General features: G+C 44.6%; 1 protein-coding gene across 11 annotated transcripts in view; it reads right to left on the reverse strand.

Moving 5' to 3' along the window:
• TP63 (tumor protein p63) overlaps positions 1-22885 on the reverse strand; it is a 154532-nt gene that overhangs the window by 41210 nt on the left and 90437 nt on the right. For all 11 annotated transcript variants that reach the window (XM_083848016.1, XM_083848014.1, XM_083848015.1 and 8 more), the window contains one exon: positions 10271-10525. In XM_083848016.1, the coding sequence (XP_083704142.1) occupies positions 10271-10525 (255 nt within the window). The remainder of the gene's footprint in view (positions 1-10270; positions 10526-22885) is intronic.

A 22885-nucleotide genomic window follows, 5' to 3' on the forward strand; every position in this document is an offset into this window, starting at 1 on the left:
AACTAATGATGGTTCTTCTGAAGCTTTTCCTAGGCACCTGGCCACCTCCTTTGTGGGTATCAGTACCATAGAAAACTTCAGTAACAGACCTAGAATTGCAGACTGATTTTTGTCAGAGTCCCCTTTGTTCACAAAGAACCAGTCAAGAAAATGACTAAGAATGAATAACGTGAGCAGTGTGCAGCAGAAGAGACAGGCAACAAGGAACTCATCACATAACCAGTCACCACCTCACTGATTAATGAACAGCTGTCATTTAGTGCTCAGCCACCTGACAAACATCTCATGAGAACACTTTCTCTCCCACCCATGGCAATGCTGATGCTCAAAGGACGAACAGAGCAGGCAAGCTGCCCTGCTGCCACCCTTGGGCTAGACACCGAGCCTAACAGCACCGCTCCCATCCCTTTGCTTTTCCAGCCCCATCTTTTAAGAGAGGAGTTCTGGGTGCTCTGGTTTGGTAGGAAGTATGGGCTCAGCTCTGTCCCCCTTCCAAGGAGGTCAGGAGCAAGGCAGCCTGCTGGCAGAAGCTCCCAGCCACAGCTCACATGGGTGAGCTGATAAGCCCCGACAGTGGCAGGGTGTGTTTGCCCCAGCTCAGCACCACAGCAGCACTCGCACATTGTAGCAGTACAGCTACATAAACAGGAAGAGGCTTCCCTTCGCACCATGGCCTTCAAGCAGCCTCTACATCAGCAAGTCTTATACCTGGTGTGCCTGATGCAGGTAAACATTGAGCTCTCAAGAAGGGAAGCAATAACCCATCCACGACTTAGGTAGTTTCAAGCTTTAGCCTGGAGATACGCTTTGACTTGTTCAGAAGTTGGTTTGTAAAAAGATTTTAGTGTCCCGTAAATAAGTCAAAGTACGAGGCCTGAAAGCAAAGCCCAGTGATATGAGATGCACGGCAAGCAGCAGCCTCCAGCCATCCCCCTGTGCATTTCCCAAGGGGGATCTAAGTGCTTTACAACACAGGATCACGCTGACACCATCCTGACTTGGAGGGTGGGCACACGGAAAGGCAGGGGGAGAAACGGAGGCAGAGGGAACAACTTGCACAACATCGCCCCGATTACATCTAAATCACAAGGCAGGAGCAGTGCTGAGGCTGGGCTCGGAGCCAAATCCACAGCTTGCCTGTGCTGCTCCCTTCCCGAGCATCTCCAGGCGATGCAGCCTCTCTCCCCAGGAGGAAAGCAAGGTGAGCCCCATGCATGAGGGCAGCACACACGGGCAGGAGAAGAGGACCCGTGCAGGGACACTCCCTCTGCTCTTCAAGGGGAGGGAGATTCCCTCTCCTCCAGCCCTGCAAGGCAGCATGGCTATTGCTTCTAAAGGGAAAAAAAAAAGTCAGAAAACTTAAACCCCATTCCTCCCCCCTCTTATTTCAGTGGCTGATGCTTATCAGCAGATCATGAAACACTCCCTTTATCAGACGAGCGAGTATTCTGCTCTCCTTGGGGGGAAAAAAGCTATCACAATACATCTGATAAAACGAGGGAGAAGCAGCACTTTGCTTCTCAGAATGCACCGAGTTTTGCTCCAATGTGCAAGTGTTATCTGAAACAACTGGAAGCATCAGTTTGTATCAATACAGAGATGCAATTTCTCCACTCCAGTCTATTTGTAACAGGATCCAAGCTCTTATTTGGGTAACTATTCTACTGTGTTTACAATAACAAGCCTGACACACCTGCACATAGCAAAACCTCATGAAAAGATTTCCATTGCATAATAAAGTTCATGCTCTTTCTATACAGAAGCCATCCTTACCCAGGACACTTCAAAAAATAAAACAAAGTAAGACTTCTTCATAGCATATGGTCTGCCAGGCACTGGAGCTAAACCCTCAGTATACAGAGCACCACAAATAAAACAAAAATTATGCTTGCTTCAGCACACTGCCAATCTGTTGCTTGTTCTGTATGAAGTTAGCAAGGAAATAAGATCTACATCAACTGGAATATTTCAACCAACCTAGGGAAAGGAATGATCATATCCAAGGCTGGTCTTTGTTTGCAAGGTGAGCAATAACTCTTACACCAGCCGACCTGAAAATCCTTACATCAAAAGTAACTTAAGTCACTCAAATATTTTTTTCCTAACCTTTGGGTTTGGGGGTGTTTTTCTGGTTGAAGTACCGTGAAACAGTGTTCAACTGAGACAACTTAAGTAATACAACTCAAGGGCATGGGGGAACCGGCTATTTTATTTTATTTTTTAAAAGAAAACTTTATGAAACTCTGTGCCCCAGAGTGGGCTGCCTCCCTTCTGGTCCAGCTTGCAGTGATGTTTGGCAAGGTAAGGTGGCAACTCATCAGATGTCTTGCTTGAGCCACACTGCAGTTTGCATGCTTCGTGCTTATGAAATCCAGGAGAGCTCAGCAGGTTTTAGAGAGGCAGCCCCCATGCTGAACAGTACAAGAGACCCTAAAGCATCAAAAAAGCCCAACACACTCCAAAAGACTACCAGTTGGAAATATTGCAGACTCCTAGCACCTTGGTTTCCCCTCCCTAAGATGGCGACTACACGCCTGATTTGCCTACCGAGCTAAGGTGTTTGCTGATTAGGGAAGTAATGTTTGTGCAGCACTTTGAAGATTTAAAGTACTACATTAATCCTACATGTTGTTCTCAGCAGAAGCCAATTTTTAACTAAGAGGAGGGGAAAAAAAAAGAAAAGAGGATTTAAACAGTGACCCTCCCCTACTTGTAGATGTTCACTCATCTCCCAACACCAGCTATTCTTATCTGTAAGATGTTTTTTTAACCCTTCCTTCTCAGAGTTCTCAGAAACCACAAGTCTCATTCAGCTTTTATTTGAAAAGTGGCTTCCTTCCAGGCTGTGGCTGTTTCTTGTAAAGTTAATTCCTTTGGTAATACTGCTGGAGGCACATTGGTATGTTTAGTGTGTGTGTGTATACATATATATTTTCCCCCTTTTCACACGGTGTTGTTTTTATATGTGTGTAGTGAAAGATACCTAATCCAGGATTACGATTCTCTTTATTCCTTTCTCATGAAAGTAGGTGGGGCTTTTTTGTGCAAGTTGCATTGATGAAAATTATGTTTAATTAACTTTTTCTCTCCACATAGACAGAAAAAGTTCCCATTAAGAAACAAAAAGAATTCTTGCACTTAATTCTCTCCCTCTGAATTTTCTCTTCAGAAAGGACAAACTTTAAGACAACTTTTGCCAAATCCTTGAGAAAAGAAACAAAAAAAAACAAGCGCGATGTCGGTAGAGCTAGAAATTGCTTGTGCAAAGCAGCAGACAGATCTGCTGCCCCTGCGGATCCTAAGGAAGACACAAGCCCTTCCCACGATTACTTTCTCCATCCTACTATGCCTGTCCCTAATGTCTCAGGGTTTTGCACTTGCGGATCCTGGGAGACCTGTAGTGAGCTCTAACTGGTCTCCTGTTAAATTGGGAGAGTCAGCACGGGCACAGCTGCCAGAAGACTAAATCCTGGCTGAAAGAAAAGGACATTCACACCATCAATTTAGATGCCTTCCTTGTGTCCAAATGTCTGTAGAGGAAGCATCCCTGGGCACTAAGAGCCCCGTTCAGGCTCCTGAAGTCAGTTATATGACAATAAAGGTCTACCATCATAAAGGGGACTCGTCTAAAAGGGAGCATCCTTCAAAACCTATCACTGCAAGAGCAGCTCATATGGGCTGACTGCATGGCCTTAACAGGATTTAAAAAACAATAAAGGAAAAAAAAGAGCCAACTCACATCAAGACTTTTTCTGGTAACTATTACAAGGAGCTGTACAGCTGCTTGCAAGGAGTAACAGAAAAAGATAACTGCTAACACAAACAAAATATACATGACAATGAGACTAGGGGGAAAAGGAAAAATTACATTTTAATGGGAACCTAATGCACTCAGATCTCCTTTTACTCTAGCACAAAAAGCAAAACAGACTCCAGCAGGCCCCTCCTGGACTGGTTCTCACAGGGAAACTGGTTCTTCCCAGCTCTGCTAGCTTGAAAACACGTCCCTGCCGTGAGAAAGGCACCTCCTTCAAAGACAACAAGCCTAGCTGCCCTCTTTCCAGGTAGGTGACCTAGGACAAGTTTCATATGCCTTAACAGCCTTAATATTAGGCTCTGTAATATCAGAGAGGGAAACACTCCAAGTTATTCAAACAGGAAAGCGTGGTCAACACCTCTTCATGCACGAGAGCCATCACTACAACCAAACCCCATCCTGTCTGCTCTAAGCAGGGAAGAGGTGCATGCACCAGAAAACAGCCTCTTTAGGCAGGTACGGCTGCAAGGAAGTTTAGGAAGCCAATTCTTACCACTTCTTGCCCAAGACAAATGCCCAAATAAGGCAATGCTCCCGCTTTGCTGAGATCAGTGCAGAGCCAAGCCCTGAGCTCACACCATTGCATCAGTTCTCTTAACAGTCTACAGCGTATGCATCAACAAGCAGATGGGCTGAAGAGAAAACCTACATTTAAAGCCATGAAAACATTAGCAAAACGTGTCCAGAAGATGGCCAATTTCAGTGCTTGGAGACATCTGCAGACTGTCTGCACAAACAAGCCTCTTTTACAGAGACCCTTCCCAACCACCCTATGCTAACAGCTAAAGCCCTCACCACTGCTGACTCAGAGCCTCCAAAGAAAGGGAAATTCAAAATCCTGAAACACGACTGCTTCCATTCTCAATTTCCTAACAGCTTTAAAGAATATTCAAGGGTAAAATTGGGAAAACTCAAATCACACTGACCAGAAGACACCTAGCTTGTGCGAGTGGCACGCTGTTGAGGAATAACAAAGCTATGATTTCACACGAACACCTAGTACAGCACCATGTGCAAGTTTACTGGAAGAGTCACCAGCCTTCAGAGAGTTGTCACTTATGATGCAGAAAGCTGATCAGCAGTAGGAGCAATACTTGACATTACCGGTGTTACTGAAACAACTCATTACTTGAGCAGATTAAGAGAACACTGAACAATTAGAGTCAAGGCAACACCCTCTCTCTGCTGCAGTGTCCCCATGCACCAACTTCTAACTCATTTTATATATAGGGGGGAAAAAAAATCTCATTTTACCAGGTGGTTCAAGATAATACGTCTAAAATGAAAATGGAATGAATGAAATTGAAATAAGACTGAGATGGACCGGCCAAGGAATCTGCACTCTCCACCATGGAAACCTGTTCTTGCTAGCACAGACTAATTTGAGTGCATTCTTTTTGCCCTCCTTAAAAACACAGCCTTTCCAAATCCAATACCTCCAGCCAGCATAATACATTTAGTTGCTTTTTTGCATGTTGCACAAATTGTTAACCAGCTTTGCTATTTAAGAGTCTGAAATCTGAATATTTCATACAGCTTTAGGTACAGCTGAGTTTATTGAGAACAGGAGAACCAGTGTGCCCGACTGGAACGTCGATTGCAGCTTTGCAAAGCTCCACGTTTCATAACAAAGCATGGACCAACCTTGCTCATTTCTAAACTACTGCAGGGCATGAGAATAAACTGCTACACTCAGATATTGCCAACATTTGAATTATGCAAGTTTTCCAGGGCTAGCTGTCTTCAGCAAAATCAAAAAATTGCAAATAAATTTCAGTTTTCATATAAAAACTGAAAAACTATTTCTGCTCTATCCTTAACCCTCTTGACTACCAAGAAAAGCTTTAGAAGATTTAGTAGATGCACCCTAAAGGCTCAAAAACCTGGGGGAGAATATGAAGAACCTGTTTGTCTTTTAAAAAGTCTCATGACTTATACGGTGGTATCTTGCTTATGGGAATGGGTGGATCCGATCTGTTTTTTTGATAGCTTGAGTTTGGCAGTAATGTTAACTTTTACTTACCTTGACACACAATTTTAATTTTTACTTTCCTGCTGCAGCCACGCTGTTCCCCATGTAAGAAGCTCTGCTGGCAACAGGTGATTGCCAAACCTTTTTAAGGGGGAAAAGCCAGTACAGTTATTTATTTATTTACTTACACTCAGAGTGGGTGGGGAAACCTGCACACAAGTTACTTCCACTAATAAAAAAAAGTCTGAGGTGGCACACTTTTGAAACCTCTTGTTTGCTTCTGCTGCAGAAATGGGAGGAGATATTGCAAGCCTGGGTATATGAGAATTCTCACAGAGGAAGTATCCCACAATAAATGACAGCTCCAGATAAGCTTCACCCAACTTCACCCAATTCATGGGGCTTCTCTCTCAACCTTAACAACCGTCTCAGCATTACAAAACGATAACTGCTTGATCCTTTGCAGCATGGCTTTCCAGATGGTTTTGCTCTAACATGAGCTGCTTGGCCCCAGTATGCATGTGAGAAACTTCGTTCAATTTAGACTGCTAAGGCTTTTGTTTTTAAACACCTCAAGAGAGTTTCAATTGTTAAAGGTTTTCCTTCTGAAAAGACTGATTAACCTGCTTATATTCTTACTTGTGTTCTCAGGTCATTAATTAAAAAAATAATCAAGGATGCTTATAAAGTCCTCTGCAATCCAATCTCAATTTGTCATCATTAATTAGCTCAACATTGCATACAAATGAAGAGCTAACCTGATTAGACAGCATGTTTTACTGGAATTCCTACTTAAGGTCATGAAAGACTTCAGAGAGAAAATTTGCAATATTTTCAAAGTGAGCTGCTCATACATATGAAATCTCTCTCTCACCTCACAGCAACTGGTGTTTCTCTCCAGTTTTTAGCTAGTTCCCTCCCCCCTTTAATTAGGATCCCATCACAAACCTGAGCAGAGAAGCAGTCCTCCTGATGTTATATTCATCTCCTTACCAGCTTATCCTACACCAATACTGCTGATTCTGGTGCTGTCCTAGGAAAGTAAACCTGCCTGTAGGAAGTCCAGAGAACGTGGAAAAAAATAACACTACGAAAAACAGGTTTTAGGGGGTGACGGTGGAATTTAGGGCTGTTTGAACAGGCCTGGTATTTAGGTACTTGCTAGTAGTACCTTCTTTCTCTCACCTCTAGAAGCAACCTGGAGATCTAACGTATGACTTCAGATTATTCCCTCCAAAGCTAGGCACACAAGTAACCAAGAAGTCTGACGCACCTTCAGATGTCTCTAACCCTCACAAAGCAGCTTTTGCTTTTCCAGGATAAATAACCCAGTCCTCTCACCAAGCCCACAGCCTTCACTCCCATGACCTAATCTAACATGACTCAGCCCCGAACAAGCTCAGAGGAGCTATGGCAAAGCGCCCTGCCAGCCAGGACAACAGCTCCACCACCACCGCCGAGCCTTCCCAGCAGGGCAAGGTGGGTCAGCCTGGCTAATCCCCTCCCAAGCAGGGGAAAGTGCGATACAATGAGTTTCCTTACTTCATACCGTTGCCCTGGGGAACACAAGAGGAAAAAAAGAACTAAGAAACAAGGCTTTCAAGTTTTGGACTCTTAATAAGGGTGGGGCCATCTAGTAATTAAACTTTTAATAGGTCATTGCAGTGGAAGAAACTCTTCCAGTTGGGTAAGTTCCTAATCCATCATTAAAAAAAGTCAACAGGCATTAATCAAAGCACATGAAGTCACATGGGGGGGGGGGGAAGAATGAGCAAGTCAGAGAACTTGCTCTTGCTGAGAGGATGGGGCAATCCTTCTTTCATCAACATTTCGCGCATGTTTCCACATTTCTCAGGACAGCAGCGGGAAAGAGAGCCTTCACATCCCTCCCCGCCCACCCCACTGATAAAGCTGTCGAACACCTATTACCAACTGCTCAACAGCCCATGTGAAATGAGTTGGTGGATTAATTAGCACAAGGGCAGAGCTCTGAAGATGCAAAGATGCTTGAGTGTGAAATGCATATCGATTGAAGGTCCCCAGCAGCCACCACAAGACTGTCATCAGCCACTGCAAACACACAGCATGCTGCTCCTGCACAAGCAGCTAAATCCAGGTTACCTGACTCAGCACAGGGACACCCGGACATTCCTCCAGGATCAGAGAGCTGTTTAGGAGTCTATCCCTTTAGTAAAATAAAGACTTTTCCCTAGGCAGATTGCAACAGCCACAGGCAGCACATTTTCTGTTTGTAGCATCACCCATGTTGGGGCAAAAAAAACCAAAGTGTGCTGGTGCCCAGGCTGTTGCACTTTTGGTGATCAGTTACCAAGGAGTACTTTTTAAGACCAGCATGAAACTGCATTTTTGACTACCACACAGATTCACATTAAAATCTCAGCCTCACTTCTGACCCCAGAAAGCCACTATCACTACAGTGAAACATCTCAAGTGCTTGCTTCATTTTACACTTGGGATTAGCTCACTTGTCTTCAGCTCTGCTGGAACAGCCTACTACGTATGTTCAAAATGCATTTCAAAAGACCGCTTCTCCTAGTTGAAAGGATGGCAAACACATTGGTTCCCTGCAGCTGCATTAGATAATTCTTTGTACATATGTATCAAAAGGCAACATCTTTTTCATATCTCCCTCAAAGGATCCTCTCCAGAGCAGCTTGCAAAAAATCCAAGGGCAGCGTTTTCTTGCTCTGAGAAATGGAAAGGAGACGTGACTTATTTCCCTTTAAGGAAGGAAATATCAAAATAAATAGTGTGTAGTTTAAGTGGAGAAACCTGGGCATGAAAACAAGCATGAAAGAGGCATCACTCCCAGTGCAGGTAAAGAGAAGATGCATTTCAACCTCACACTAAAAAAAGCTTCCACCCTTTTACACATAAGCAATCACAAATTTGTTCTCAAGCAGACATAATACATTTTAACCCCATGAAACAATTTTTTAACCAAGGTTATTGTTAGCAGCTTTAGACAAAAACTTTCTGAAAAACTTATTTACAAAGGATGCAAAACTACACCGACTTACTGTTATGTGGCATCTCTTTCCATCTGGCAAATTAGGAGCACACAGGTTCCACTGCTTCATCACCAGCAGTACTGAGGACTTTTTGTTAAATATAATCTAGCAGGAACTGTAATTGATTTTGAGATTTAAGTTGTTCTTTAGTGGGGAAAAAATACTGTTCTTAGCTTTTGATTAAGAAGTCTTTTTTGTTTTGTTAAAAAGTCACTGCTTTTGTCCAGAATGACTTCAGAAGATGGGGAAAAAAGCATTAGATAATCCCGATACCATTAAACAAAAAGATACCATAAAATGAAAGTACTCAAAGCAAAACAGTTTTGATTGAAGAAAAATAGAAGACAATTCATAATATGCTGAACACTGAGATTTGAGCTGATGCTTGAAGAATCAATGTATGCATTTAAAAAAAAAAATCTTTTTAAATCTTTAAACCAGATTCGAATCTGGTTTACCTAATTATCAGGCACAGCAGGGGTTACTGGTAACACACAATTTAGGCACTTAACTCTAGCGTTATTCACAGGACTGAGGCTCGACTTGTCTAACCCTCCTCACTCACTACACAGGGAAGCACATATAGGGCATTATTCACTGCAGCAAACGTGAGTACCCAAAGTAGAGGAAGGCAAATACTGATCATCTTTGTAGTGGAGAATAGTGCTGTCTTAAACACCTCCAGAGCCCTAAATCACACCAGGACCCACAGCTCCAGCACTACTGCCTTGTAGGTTATGAAGTTCCAAGAGCTTGAACAACCAAGCCAGCTCCAGAAATCAAAAGCTAGTCTTCAAATTTCAAGCTTTATACTTTTATTTAATAAACTAAAGCAAACGAAAAACCACTGCCACTACTCTGAGAGCAAGACGAAAACGTTAAGTTACAAAATTAACCTACATACTGCAGGACTGACCAGAGCTGGTGACACTGGGGTTCTCACACCACCTACAAGGGGGACAAGATGTGGAGAAAAAGCCCCACTCTGGGTCAGATCAGGGAGCAACATCTCCATCCCGTACCTCCATCCTGCTGGCACAGCCCTGCACACTAAACCTGAACCTTACGCAAACCCACAGATGCTGAAGAATGCCAAGGGAAGCACTGAAGCTATCCCTAGGCCCATCTCCTGTTTATACTCCAGCATATGCTAGACCCAAATAGAGAGCCACTGTTTCGTCACACATGGTCTTTAAGCAATTGTCTTTTTGCAAGGCATTTTATTCACCTGGGATTTAGTAATACTATTGAGGGTTAAATTCCCACCACACCCTCCCAGAGCAACCAAGATAAATCTCTCCCTTCTGTGTGTGTGTGACATGTCATGCACTGAAGAGGACACAGGTTACTCCATTCTTGCACAAGCCTGGATATGTATCAGACCAACAGTGTCGCTATGGGCTGCAGGGCTGAAGCCAGTGAAGGAGCAAGGCTACATTGCATCCTTACCGTCCACGTTGCTGACTTTGCTGTGCTGGACTGCTGAAATGATACATCGAAGCTGTGAGGTCCCGGGTAGTCTGTGTTGGAAGGAATGGCTGGGGAGGGCGAGAGTGCATCAAAAGTCGAGCTGGGCTGGGCATAAGGCGAGGGCGCCGTGACGCTGTTCTGCGTGTGCTCCGTGTTGTAGGGGCTGGTGGAGGAGGAGCCATTCTGAATCTGCTGGTCCATGCTGTTCAGGAGCCCCAGGTTCGTGTACTGCGGCTAGAGGCAAAGAGATGCACAGAAGTGTTAACGGAGCAACATTAGCACAGACTGGCTAGCAGCAGCACGGCCTTTGTGATGGAGGATGTACAGCATGCTCTCAGCACCACCCTACCTGTGTTACTCAAAGAGGACGAGTATTTGCAGAGAATATACCCCCTTTTACATCGGTGACTGAAACAAAGAAGTAAAGCTTTGCACAGCCACACAGTAGATCAACAGCATGTAACCGACCTGGGAAAAGAGTTTGCATACTAGATGATTCACAGGGCAGCAAGCTATCACAAGGAGGCAGGCTCCCCATGTCTACCAACACCCAGATCCAGACCTTTTGCAGGGATATATATCTTGATATCTTGCTATATCTTGATGAAAATCATCAGGTTCAGTACAGTGCAACTGGCTCCATATTGTACAAGGCTACATCATCCAATGGTCTTGTATTCTACCCAAAGACCATTCCTCTTCTCACAGATCAGACCATACTACGTAGGGTGACACTTAGGACCTCTAACTTGGGTAGTAACTGCACTGGTGTGACTCACTGGCAAAGGGGCCCAGAGCCTTTAGTCACGCCTATACCTGGCCACTCCAATATTGGGGATACTGAAAGCCTACATGTGGTCAAGAAGACATCAGACAAATTCTAATGGAGAAAAATCCATCAAGGCAACCGACCTGATTTTCAAATTCTGATCCACAAATAATTGGGAGCTAGGAAAATACTCTAGGGAAGGAGCTACACAGTTACTCCATTCTTTTATTCCTCCGAAGGAGCAAGCACTGGCTGCAGACACACAGGACAGCAGGTGAGCAGGACACGAGGCTCAGCCAGGTACACGTAGTCTTGTTCTTGTGCTCATCTGAAGGGCATCGTTTGTGCCCATCTTAGGGACAGATGTTTGTGGTTCACACACACACACACACACCATCGGCTCTGGGATCATCCAGGGAACATGCAGTGACAAACACACCTAGTTCTGCCACTAGCAGAGGACATGGCACATGGAAATTGGGCTCCTCCCTTCATTTGAGGGGACAGGCACCCCATTTCCCTCCATATACTACAGTTTCAAACCCACCCAAATCCATAAAGCTCGGGTATCTCGCAGTACTTCAGTCAGCCTGCCAAAGACTCTCCTCTTTCCTACAGTCACTCCTTTTCCAGAGAGTGGCTCCAGGACAAGCCTGTATTATAAGCCAAGCAGCAAAGGCTCTTTGCCTCGCTGAAGCCCCAATAGCACCAGCCTCAACTTGGGCTCTTCTTTTTGCTTCTGTCTGGAAAAGCCTGATATTTTTATGGAGCATTTAATCAAAAGCCCAAGGTGAGGCTGGTGCTATTGGGGCTTCAGTGAGGCAAAAGGGATCTTGCAGAGACGGTGCGGCTTGCTATTACAAGCTGAGACACAAAAGGTCTTGTGGGGAATGATGTGGGGGAATTAATTTTGGGAGCTGGGATGGTCTGCAGAGGGAACAGGCAGAGAGGACGGACAGCTGGCTCGCTCCCTTGCTCTGCCAGCAGCACGCCGTGTCCTTGGGCAAGCCACCTTGCCTCCCCCTCCACCCTCAGCCTACTTGAGGCTGCAAGGTCTCCAGGGCAAGGATTGCTCCTTGCTATGTAAAAAAGCCCTGCGCTTAATGGGCCTCTGCTTCGGCTAAGGCCTCCAGGCAGTGGAGTAATAAAAGCAATTATATATTGAGTCCTAATCCTGGATGAACCAGTGACTCTCCGTGTTGCCTCAGGTTAGTCATTTACCCTCTCTGCCTCAGTTTCCCCATCCACAGCAGCAGAGAAGACGCTGCATGTCCCAGAGCCTCTGTTAGAGGAGAGAGCCCACAGCTGGGCTCCAGGCATGCGAAGTAGCTGTTGCAGGACAATGATCCGTATGGGATCACCTTCTCCAAATGGAGAGGAGATTGCAGCTTTGGCAGTGCAGATGACAGTTATGTCTCATCTCCTGCAGGTTATTCAACCACCCATGACTTATTTAACGGACCTGGGACGTGTTTTTGCTGGAGGCTAGTTCTGTAAGGAAGGTGCCGGGATGCTGATGTGCAGCACCAGGAACACTTTCGCTGGTCAATAATTTCGTGTGTAGTCAAAAAAAACCTCTCCACCCTTCTACTCCATCATACAAATAAACAAAATAAATTTTTGGATCATTTAATCAAAATTAGTCCCATACCTCCAGCCCTAATAACACCTAAAGACACCTCAAAAAAAAAAACGTCGAGGTATCGCTCGGTTGTTTTACTTCTCATGGAGATTAGCATCAGACGCGCTCCCCAACCAGCCGAATGATGAAAAGGCAACTGTGATGAAAACAGTCTCCTAAACCAGCTCAGACAGCAAAACAACAGTGTTTCAGCTTTCACTTAAAGACTGTTTCTCCTAATCCCAGACTGCTCAAGATCGGGGGGAAAGATGACCAAAGGGCCAGTCAGCATTAACGAGGCAGCGCAGTCTGCAAATGCTGATGGTGCTGCCCGGACGTCAATTAAAAAAATAAAGTACCCCATTAAAATTTAAGATATCCTTATGAGAATCAAAGATCCTTGTCATTCCACTCAGTCCAGGGGCCATCTGTCTAAATGTTACCAGCGGAGCAGCCATTCCACCGCATTTATACACTCGCATGCCACAGCCGAATGCCATGTCCCCATTTGCTCCTTAAATAACTATTAATCTCCTCGCACTTATCCCAGCGCTGACACGAGCAGCTGTCGGACTCCCCTCGTCTCCCTCCGAGTCCCACCAGCCTTTCACCTTCCCTGGCCCCTCGCAGGTGCCCCCCAGCCCGGTGACAAAGCGCAGCGAGCGGCTGGCTTTGCGCTAAACCTCCCAGCTATGCCCCGAAGCGGGCGGTGCAGGGAGTTGTTTGCGCTCAAGGGGTCAACATCTGAATTGCTTGCAAGGCCTCCGGAGGAATCAGATAAGGCTCTGGGAGGCACACGCCTTCTGACAACACAACAATTAGAGGGGCAGCAGGCCCGGGGAAGGCGCGCGCTGGAATTCACCCGCGCAGCAGCTCCCGCCGCAATAAAACTCCTGCGGCCCAGCCAGGCTGCGGACGGCGAGCGCTGGCGAGAACAAAGACATCAAGGGCTGCGGGCACGTCTGCAAGGCAGCACCCTCCAGGGAAGGCTGCAGGGCGTGTGTTTGCACACACATAACGCGCACACACAGCCTCCCCTCACCATTTACAGAAAGTGGTTGAATTCAGACATCAACCCTTGCCCGGCCGGAAGCCCAAAGTTTTGCCCAAACTCCGGTTTTGGTGGGGAATTGGTTTGAAAAAACTGCAGGATCTAGTCCCACCACTGATGCCTGGCAGAACAAGAGTGCTAGCTAATAGAAAAAAGAAAGCACAGATTACCTAATTCTCAGAGCCTTTGTTCCCTATTTTGTTCCCCCCCACACCAGGTTACTGAAACTATTAATATCACTGAGGCACTGCAAAAGCCTTCAGGCGAATTTAACTGCAAATAATTAGAGAGATGCAATTAGATCCTGACTACGTATTTTGGGACATCATTTCGATAATGCATCTCGAGCTATCAGTTTCACTTCCTACATCCCATCAGCTCTGCTTTCAAGTTTTCATGCTAACTCACGCTTCTAGGTTAGGAAAGCCACGGTTTCACTAGAGACACTGCTGAATTAAAAAGCAGACTGAAAACTGCAGTTGTTTAATCCCCAGTCCCAGCTGCTGTGGGGCACCTGCCACAAGAGGGCAATGCAAATGCTCCAGTGCACAGGACCCAAACTGGGAACCTCCTCTGCAGGAAAAGTACCCCCCCCCTTTTTTTGGCTGCAGCCCACTTTCCAGTCCAATGTGTTAAGAGATAAGGCTATGGGATACACCTGCAAAGAGACCCTCTCACTACTAAGGCACGAAGGAGAGTCACACAAGTGAAGAAAAGCTTAAAGGAAACTTCACAGAAGAAAACAAAAAAGCATCTTCCAGCTTTTAATCTCTCAGCTATCAACATCTCAGAGTTTTGATTTTTTCTACCTGAAAATAAAGTTACCAGCCTCAGGTGTAGAAAGCCTTGATGTCTCCAACCCTAGCTATCAAAACCCGTCTCCATATCTCCAAAGGAACATTTATCTACGCTGTGCACACATACTGACAAAGTCTTAGCTTGTAACTGCTGGATCTACGTGGCTTAAGAGCAGCGTTCAACTACTCAGAAAGCCTTGCAAAACACCACCACTGGTGCTTATTCTCCAAAGGTATGAGATGATGAAATCAATATAGTAAACTACCGTGGACATCAGCAACAAGAACATTTTGCAAAGCATTTTGCTGCTTCTGCGCTTTGCCCCTAACTGATACACCAAGGCTAGCAGTTGCAGTAGTAGGAGCCAGCTTACGGTGATATTTCCGTGCTGGACAAGACAAAGATTCACATTTCTGTTAGAGAACACTCGCCCTGCTGCTTGTGGAAGGTCTGTTTTCCAGAGTGCTTGAGGCTCATCCAAAACAGACGCCTTAAGTGTATCAAAAAAAGATTTAAATCAACCTAGTTTTTCAGACCTTCCCAAAAGAGGATTTAGTAGGTGGAAATAAAGCACTTAAGCTTAACAGAAGTGCTTCTATCATAATTATTAATCAAGATAATGCTGTCTGCAAAACTGTGCAGCTTCACCAGTTGCTCAGAAGGCAGCTGATACAATACGTGATGTAGGCGAAGTGCTTGTGCCATTACGAAGAAGTGCCAAGAAATTAAGGGATCCACCCATGCCCCTCAGCTAAAATCAGGGCTGAAGCTGAAATAGGATATCTAACTCATCATAACAAGAGGTGTGATTTGGGTTGTATCTCTCAACTCTCTTCTCATCAAACAGACTAAAAGGGCCTTCTGGACTGGCGGAAAGTCTGATGCAGAGAGATCTGTGGGAAAGATCTCGGGCCGGCACTCCTCTCGGGAGGAACAGGCTCGCTGTGGACATCACCCAGGCCGCCTCCCGGCCGTGTAGGAGAAGTATATGCTCACTTCCACACCAGCTCAGGCCCAGGTGCCTGCTGAGAGCCTGGGTGCTGGCTGCAGGTCACACAGCCTCTGTGCTCCCCCCAGCTCCATTTCTAAAATGCCAGCAAAGCCAGCAGGTCTACTTTGAAGAGGTTTCCCTGCAGACCTACCGTACAGCTAAATACAAACGTTCGGAAGCCCTCAGATGAAGCGATAACGTGTACTTTATACTCCATGTGAAGAGCAAGCAAGCAAATAACTTTGGTTCAACCAAAGACATCAACAGTTACCAAGATATGAGCTTTAGGGCCTGAGAACCTAAACTCTAATTACTATGGGTCATGGCTTTTAGCACTACTGCAAATCAGATCGACCTGAATAATCTTACTGGTGGGTCATTGCTTATTCCAGAAAGGGAAGAGACTCCTTCACATCCCAGCAGTGTTACTGACCCCTGGCATGATGGAGTGTGCTGGCCTAGAAGCGGCCCTGCAGTCAGCAGCTCCCCTCCTGGCTCTCTGACCAGCCACAGCAAAACCAGAGGTTTAACATCTCAGCTCAATCCCACCTGCAGCAAGAAGCATAAGTATTTCTGCATGCTGCCTCCTGAATTATTCAGAAGGGCATTTATTGGGCTATGCATTAAGTACAACCATGGCAATTGTAAGAAGCTAAATGCAAGAATGTTAATGAAAAAAGACAAACTTTCCTTTGGAAGTGGAGTGTAATATATCCAATATATTCCTGCACAAGTATTTCATGTTAAGCAGTAAGACAATCCCAACTAGTCACCTAGACAATTTCCAACACCAAACATGCAAGCACAACCTAAAGAAAACTCAGTCCTTCATTTCACCCAGATATAAAAAAATACTAAGAAAACAAGCAAACATAAGCAACCAACTGAAGCCATGCAACCTTGTTTAAAGCTCAGATATGCAAGCTTGAAGAACTACCTGCTGCGCATACTTGAAGCGCCCCTTCCCTTTCAGGGGCGCCAATCAGCCCTTTGACAGCAGCCAGCTCGGTAGGCAATGCTGCACGCACTGAACAAAAGGCAGCGCACAGAGATTTGCAAAAAACACACCATCATGCATGAAAGTGTTGTATACCGGGGAGAAGGAGGAAAGGCCGGGCAGTTTTCACTGGAATTAGCCACTCCAGTGTGCATGTTACGCAATGTCTGTACCATTCAGGTTAACACACACAGCACAGCTTTAAGAGCCATACCTAGCAAGACTGCCAGCTGTGCGCGTTTCCACTCAGACACAGCTCTGTTGACCTCAGCAGAACTTCTCATTGAGTAAAAGCCCGAAAAAGCAGGCATTTGTAAGCCTGGAGAATAACACGGGTTCATGAAAAAACAGCATGAGGGCAAGTTTCCGTCTGCCCAAAAGGCTGCAAGCTTTAGAGTCATGTCGTTCCCCCCAGCTGCAATTGTTCTCCTTTTTAACTAAACTTTGAATTTTGCCCCTTGGTTAATTCATTTACTTTAACTCAGCAAGAAGTATTTTTCAGCCAGAAGCATGGTGCCTTTTAAAACAAGCACAGCCCAAAGCAGGAATGCCTGTAATTCCTGACTCCTACCACCTGCCACAGATTCAGGTAAAAGAGTTTGTCTAATTCAAGGATCAACAGAATGACAGTGCATCCATCTCACACAAATATTAAATCTGAACATCTTGTACTAAGTATTTTTCAATGCACATAAAAACAGTATTAATGACTTCCCTATAGTGTATTTTAGGCTTTTAATGAAGGGAAAAAAAGCCCTCTGAATCGGGCTCTTGAAAGTGTTCTTCTTACAACAAAATGAACTTCGTTTCTGAAAAAAAACAAACCATTTTGAGCAGGCTTCTATTACAGCATCTAGGCTATGCTTAGCTATTTTGAAAATTCAGGTAGGTTAAAATAGAAAGAAGTCCAACATCCACCTCAGTGTACGCGTATACAGTCATGTCTTTACTGAGCTTTTGCAGAGCAATTTGATAAGTAATTGAAAAATATATAAACAGACGAGAAAAAAATCATCCTGTGAGATACCAGATATAATGGGACACAAGAACTCCATGATTTTAAAGCGAATTGATTAATAACCCAAAACACTCAGCTTACTAAAACTAAATCAGAGGCCAAGAGGTTCCTCTGTTCTCCTATTACCAGCTGGACAACACAGTGTCAACAAAGATCTGAAGAGCCAGAAAGCACAGACTGTTTGGAAAGGCACCCCTCGTGCTCCCAAGAGATGTAAACATAAGTGAAGACAAAGACCTACAACAGGAAAAACAGAAAAAGCAAGGCCTAATTTTTTTTTTTTGCCTAATTTCAGTGGCTGAGCAACTCCATGACCACAACTCAGCACAAACAACACGAGCTGAGTTCGTACAGCTATGCTGAAAAGTTGGATCAAAGAAAAAAGGTAGCTTTAAATATGAAATGAACAGATTAAAATACAAAATCGGGGTTGGGTGGGCTGGAAAGGAAGACTCACAAGTAGTTGATTAAAGCTGCCTTGTTTCTTGAACTCTTAACTGGATGGTAATCATCGATGGCTATCAGTCATTTCTGACATGCAGCATTTTATTGCGTTGAGAGGGCAGCATTAGGCTGGACAGGATATCTGTGTGTCATCCACGCCGAGAGGCAGACACTAACCACCAAAGTATGGCCATAGGGCACAAAGACAATGAATAATCAGGGTCCAAACAGCACCAGAAGCTGAAGTTAGTTCCTAAATTCATCGTTATGCTCAATAGAAGCAGAATACTGTCAGTTTTCAGACACCAGGGTAAAATACTCCAGCTAGGTAGCATTTTAGTCAGAACGAGAAATTCAGATCATCTGCAAGTTAAATAAATCAAGTAGTTAAACAAAAAAATCCAAAGAAACCACGCATAAACCCCCACACCCACTCTTTGAAGCGTGGTACAACTACGGAATATAAGAATTCAATAAGAGTTATAGGAGGGCAAAGGGCAAATTAAAACAAGTTACAGCAAGCAACAAAATGGGTTATACTGCAGCATGAGAGTCCCTACAGATTAAAAGGAAGATCTGCCAGATTTTCTATCATATTTGGCCATTATATCTGTCCAAAACGGGACAAAACACATGGGTGACAGTCTCAAAGCCTGAGCCATCAAACAGACCCGAGCAGCACCACTGACTGCAAAGCTTGCAAGATCGCATAGGGAGTTGAGAGGACTGGCTGCCAAATCCTGATTATGCCCCAAGTGCAGAGAACAAAAGGAGGCAGGGCTTTACCTTCTAACACATGGCTTTATTTGGTATATTAAAGCAGCTCCTGGCCTGCACCAAGCAGCAGCAAGCTGGCATCACCTGCACCCAAGGACCTGTTGGGGTTCAGTACAGTGGCACACAAAGCCAGGAGGCCACCCCAAAAACTGGCCTTTGAGAATGGGACGAGCGTGAATGTGCGTACCTACAAAATGCACGCAGAGGCAGCGCTCCTTCCACAGTGACTTCATTCCATAATTCTCGCAGCCATCAAGAATGTTTTCTCAGCCATTTAAGTCACATTACCATAATGCACACATACAGAATTTCCATGGTGCTCTGTTATGGGCCCTCCAGTGTTGAATAACACAACCAAAATCACTTCCCATTTTTTCCCCTTGCTGTACAGTACTGCTGACTTCAGTATTCACATGAGCACTGGAAGGCAGATCAAGTCTGCACCTTGCCTTGAGACAGTCAACTGTGAAGGATTTTCACTACCCAAACTGAGAAGTTGACGGATTTGTTTTTCAGTACAGCAGCACTCATGCTAGCAGAAAGACAGGAACTTTTTCTGCTCAGTTTCCGTGATTTTAGTGGACGCTTCTTGCAATACACAATTTAGCTAAAATAGCTGCAGGGTATTTCCAAGTTATTTGCACCCACCCCTGGCTGCATATGATTTCAGTAGCCAAATACAGAAAGGGGTTCTAGACTGTTACTCGTTAAGAAAATAATAACAACGTACCCATTAGTTTCCATTCAATAGCATGCTTAACTCCTTACCCCTCCAACTTGAACAGTCACTGACTCCAGACACCCAGCACAGGGGCCTGGTAAAGGTTAGCCTCAACAGTTTTCCCACCCTAATATTCACGTGGTGGTTTCCTGCTTGCAAAGTGACTAATATTTTCTAGATCACACCTAGCCAGTGTATTCTAGTTTCCTCTTCAGGAACTTGCACACTTGCCTGCTGCTGGAAGAGGGTTGGGGGAAATTCACATGTCTGCTTAGTTCTACTCAGTCACCAGTGCTCCTTAGGGGAGTCAACTTTTATACTATGGATAAAACAGAGCATAGACTACAGCAGTGAGAAATCACAATAAAGGCTTGCAGAGGCTATTAGCGATTTCAGAAACAACCTAATTTTCAGAGTCCAAGTTCTACAGAGCATTCAGTCAGGGTTTACTTTACTTTGCGCAACTGCACACCCAAATGGTATTTTCTGAAGACATCACAAGGTTACCTTAAAACAAACAAAGAACAGGCAAAATGATTAAATATTTCAAGTCATTTCCCATACGGCAGAGAGATCCACTGGCTGACTTGACGCTTTTGTCGACAGCGTGTTTATACGAAGCCACAGGCCAGGAGAGCTGCTCCTGTTCTGTTCACACCAGCTCCTGAGGCACCGCAGCCCCGCACATCAGTTCCCTTACGCAGCTGGACCTCAGCTCTGCAGCACAGCGATTTCCGCCTAAGCAGCACAACCAAGAAGCCTCGCACTGCACCTCCTCCCCTCTCCCTGTTCCCAGAAGTCGGCAAGAGTCTTTGTATTTACTTCCTAGATGTGGATTAAAACTGAAAGATTCCTATCTGCCAAGACACAATCCATCCCTTTCATTCCCAGACACTACCCCACCATAAAATATTTCCCCTTCCCTCCCTAAACTGGGCGTTTCCTCCCACTCTCTTGCCCTTGGTAAAAACATTCATCTTCCTGCCATCTTGAGGAACTTGGACTCATCTCAAATTTCACCAGGCCCCCTTGTATACCACTTCCCAAAGTCCTTGGGGGGAAGTTTAATCCGGATCCAAACTCTGGAATCGATCCCAAGAGGCTGCTGGTCTCCAATCAATGCACTGATTTTCAAGCGTGCTCAGCCTTGCCACCTGGGTCCACTTCCAAACAGAGCGGACGACTGGGCACAAACTCAGAAATACATCACACCTCAAGCCATCTATTCTAGATGCTAACATGCACATCCTGGTTAAAACACTGCTCCTTCAGTTGTATCATTAAGGCTCCAGGTGAAACAGCAGCAGCAGGGGATTTGCAGAAAAACAAGATATCATTGAGTATTCTTGGATCAACTCCCAAATCACTCAAACCTGATATAATTAAAAAAGAACAATGAAAACAACAACAAAAAAAATCCCATTTTTGTTACTTGCTTGTGCCCTGTGAAAAAAGGAGCTCATAACGTCAGTCAGTAATTTCGAACATCAAGTTTAGATTCAAGTTCCAAAAGATGATTCAATTTCACTTTGCCAACACCGAGGAACTGAGGCTTTCGCGTATTTACTGAGCCCTCCTGAACAACCATTTATTATTGATTTTGCTCCTAATATTAGAAGCCTAAATAAAATTGCAATTGTTTTAAATCCCCAACTGCTCTATTTTCTTCTTGCACAAAGCAATTGCAAGAAGCCAAGCTAAATCTGGAAAGCCTCTCATCAGCTCGTTTAGAGGAGAATGAGGCCTCCCCCAGGATCCAGCCCGGTTATAAGAAATAGGTTCAACCCTACGTTTTGCTGTACTTCCTTCCCCTTTGGCTTGCTGGCACATCACAGCCCGCATACTCCATTTGTCCTGTGCAGCTCTACTAAAGCTTTGTTCTATAGCTTACCCCTATTTAAGAGCTATTCTCTATTTCCTCTGACAGTTACCATGTCTTCTTCACAGGACAGCAAAGCTGTGATGGGAAGCTCCATGTGGGAGAGCAAGGACTGGAAGATTACTTACAAGTTATTAAATAATACAAGAAAAAAATAGGAAGTTTTTGAAGAACAGCAAATTGATTCACTTGGAGACACCTTCCCAAGCCCCTAACCACGCCTGAGCTCAAGTATCGCTAAACATCACAGCCTCAGTTGTCAAGGCACTGCAAGTTGATCACAGTGCTGAGATGGCAGAGATTCTAGAAAAGCGTGCACAACTTAGAAAAATTTGAACTTCACCACCCCTGGAGAGTGATTATTTTCCTTTTAATTCCATTAGATACCAAAAGTGATGACACTAATCCAGGTCAAGGCATGCAAATAAAAGAGTTTGAGCTTACTTCTCCACTGGAAAGGTTGAAGTGGAGCATTAATGCTGGTATACGAGAAGCTACTCTCCTTTCAGATGATTTATGCAACCTTGCTTTAAAAGAGTTGCACTCATTTTATTGCCTACTCTGCACATTCTCAGGAGGCGTTGGAGGCAGTGCCAGAAAAATAACAGGGCTTAACAATGTCTAGCACAAATCCATCGGTGCAAGAGCTCCTTTCTGAAGCGTTTCCAGATATTTCCAGTGGGAACATTTTGTAAATAGAACTTAAAATTTGCCTTGAGCCAGGCAACACCCGCTTTTACTCAGCCCTTCACGATAATAAAACAAGTAGTTTCTCCACGAGCTATAGCCAACGTCTTCCAGAGGAAAGAAAGTGCAAAGCACGTGGTTTACCAGAGTCACCCTCTCACATCCACGGCTTTCCTGTTGCGGGTTGCCATATCTTCCTGACCGAGCTAGCAATGCTTCTGCATCATGCAAAACAGAGCCGTGATTGGAAATAAACCCTTCTGCTCAGCATAACTTGGCAGATACAACCCAAACGGCCACTGCCAGATAGAAACACGTACGTGAGGCAGACAAAGCTTCCTTTTGTTGTTCCCTTAATGCTTTTCTTCTTTCTCTGTCCCTGAGCAAATTCACTTTACTTAAAACCGTTACTTAAAAAAAGAAAAAGTAAGAAGAACGAACACACTAAGGGAGCCACACAATAACACAGTAACATAGGCGTGCTTGTGTTAGAAGAAATTCAGAGAATTCACGTGTTGGTGACAGCGTGAAAGACTGAGGCCGTCAGATTGGTAAAAACCAGTGAAAAACAGCAGTTCCTGTATTCCCCATGGAAAACACCTTAATAGAAGTTACATGGATAATTTTATCTTGTCTCAACTAGAGTTAGCTTACACTAGCACTATGACCTTATTTCCCAGAATTTTTGCCAAGTCACAAACTGAAAATGGACCACCAGTTACAACTATCAGTTCAAGATCCAAAACACCTTCAATGTGAGGACTGCTCCTTTCCATCTCACAGTGAATACTTTACTTTATAAATTTAGTGTAAGTTGTATTCACCAAGTGAAGCAAGTTAA

Source organism: Anser anser (assembly GCF_964211835.1).
Source record: "Anser anser genome assembly, chromosome: 9".
In the NCBI taxonomy this organism is placed as follows: domain Eukaryota; kingdom Metazoa; phylum Chordata; class Aves; order Anseriformes; family Anatidae; genus Anser; species Anser anser.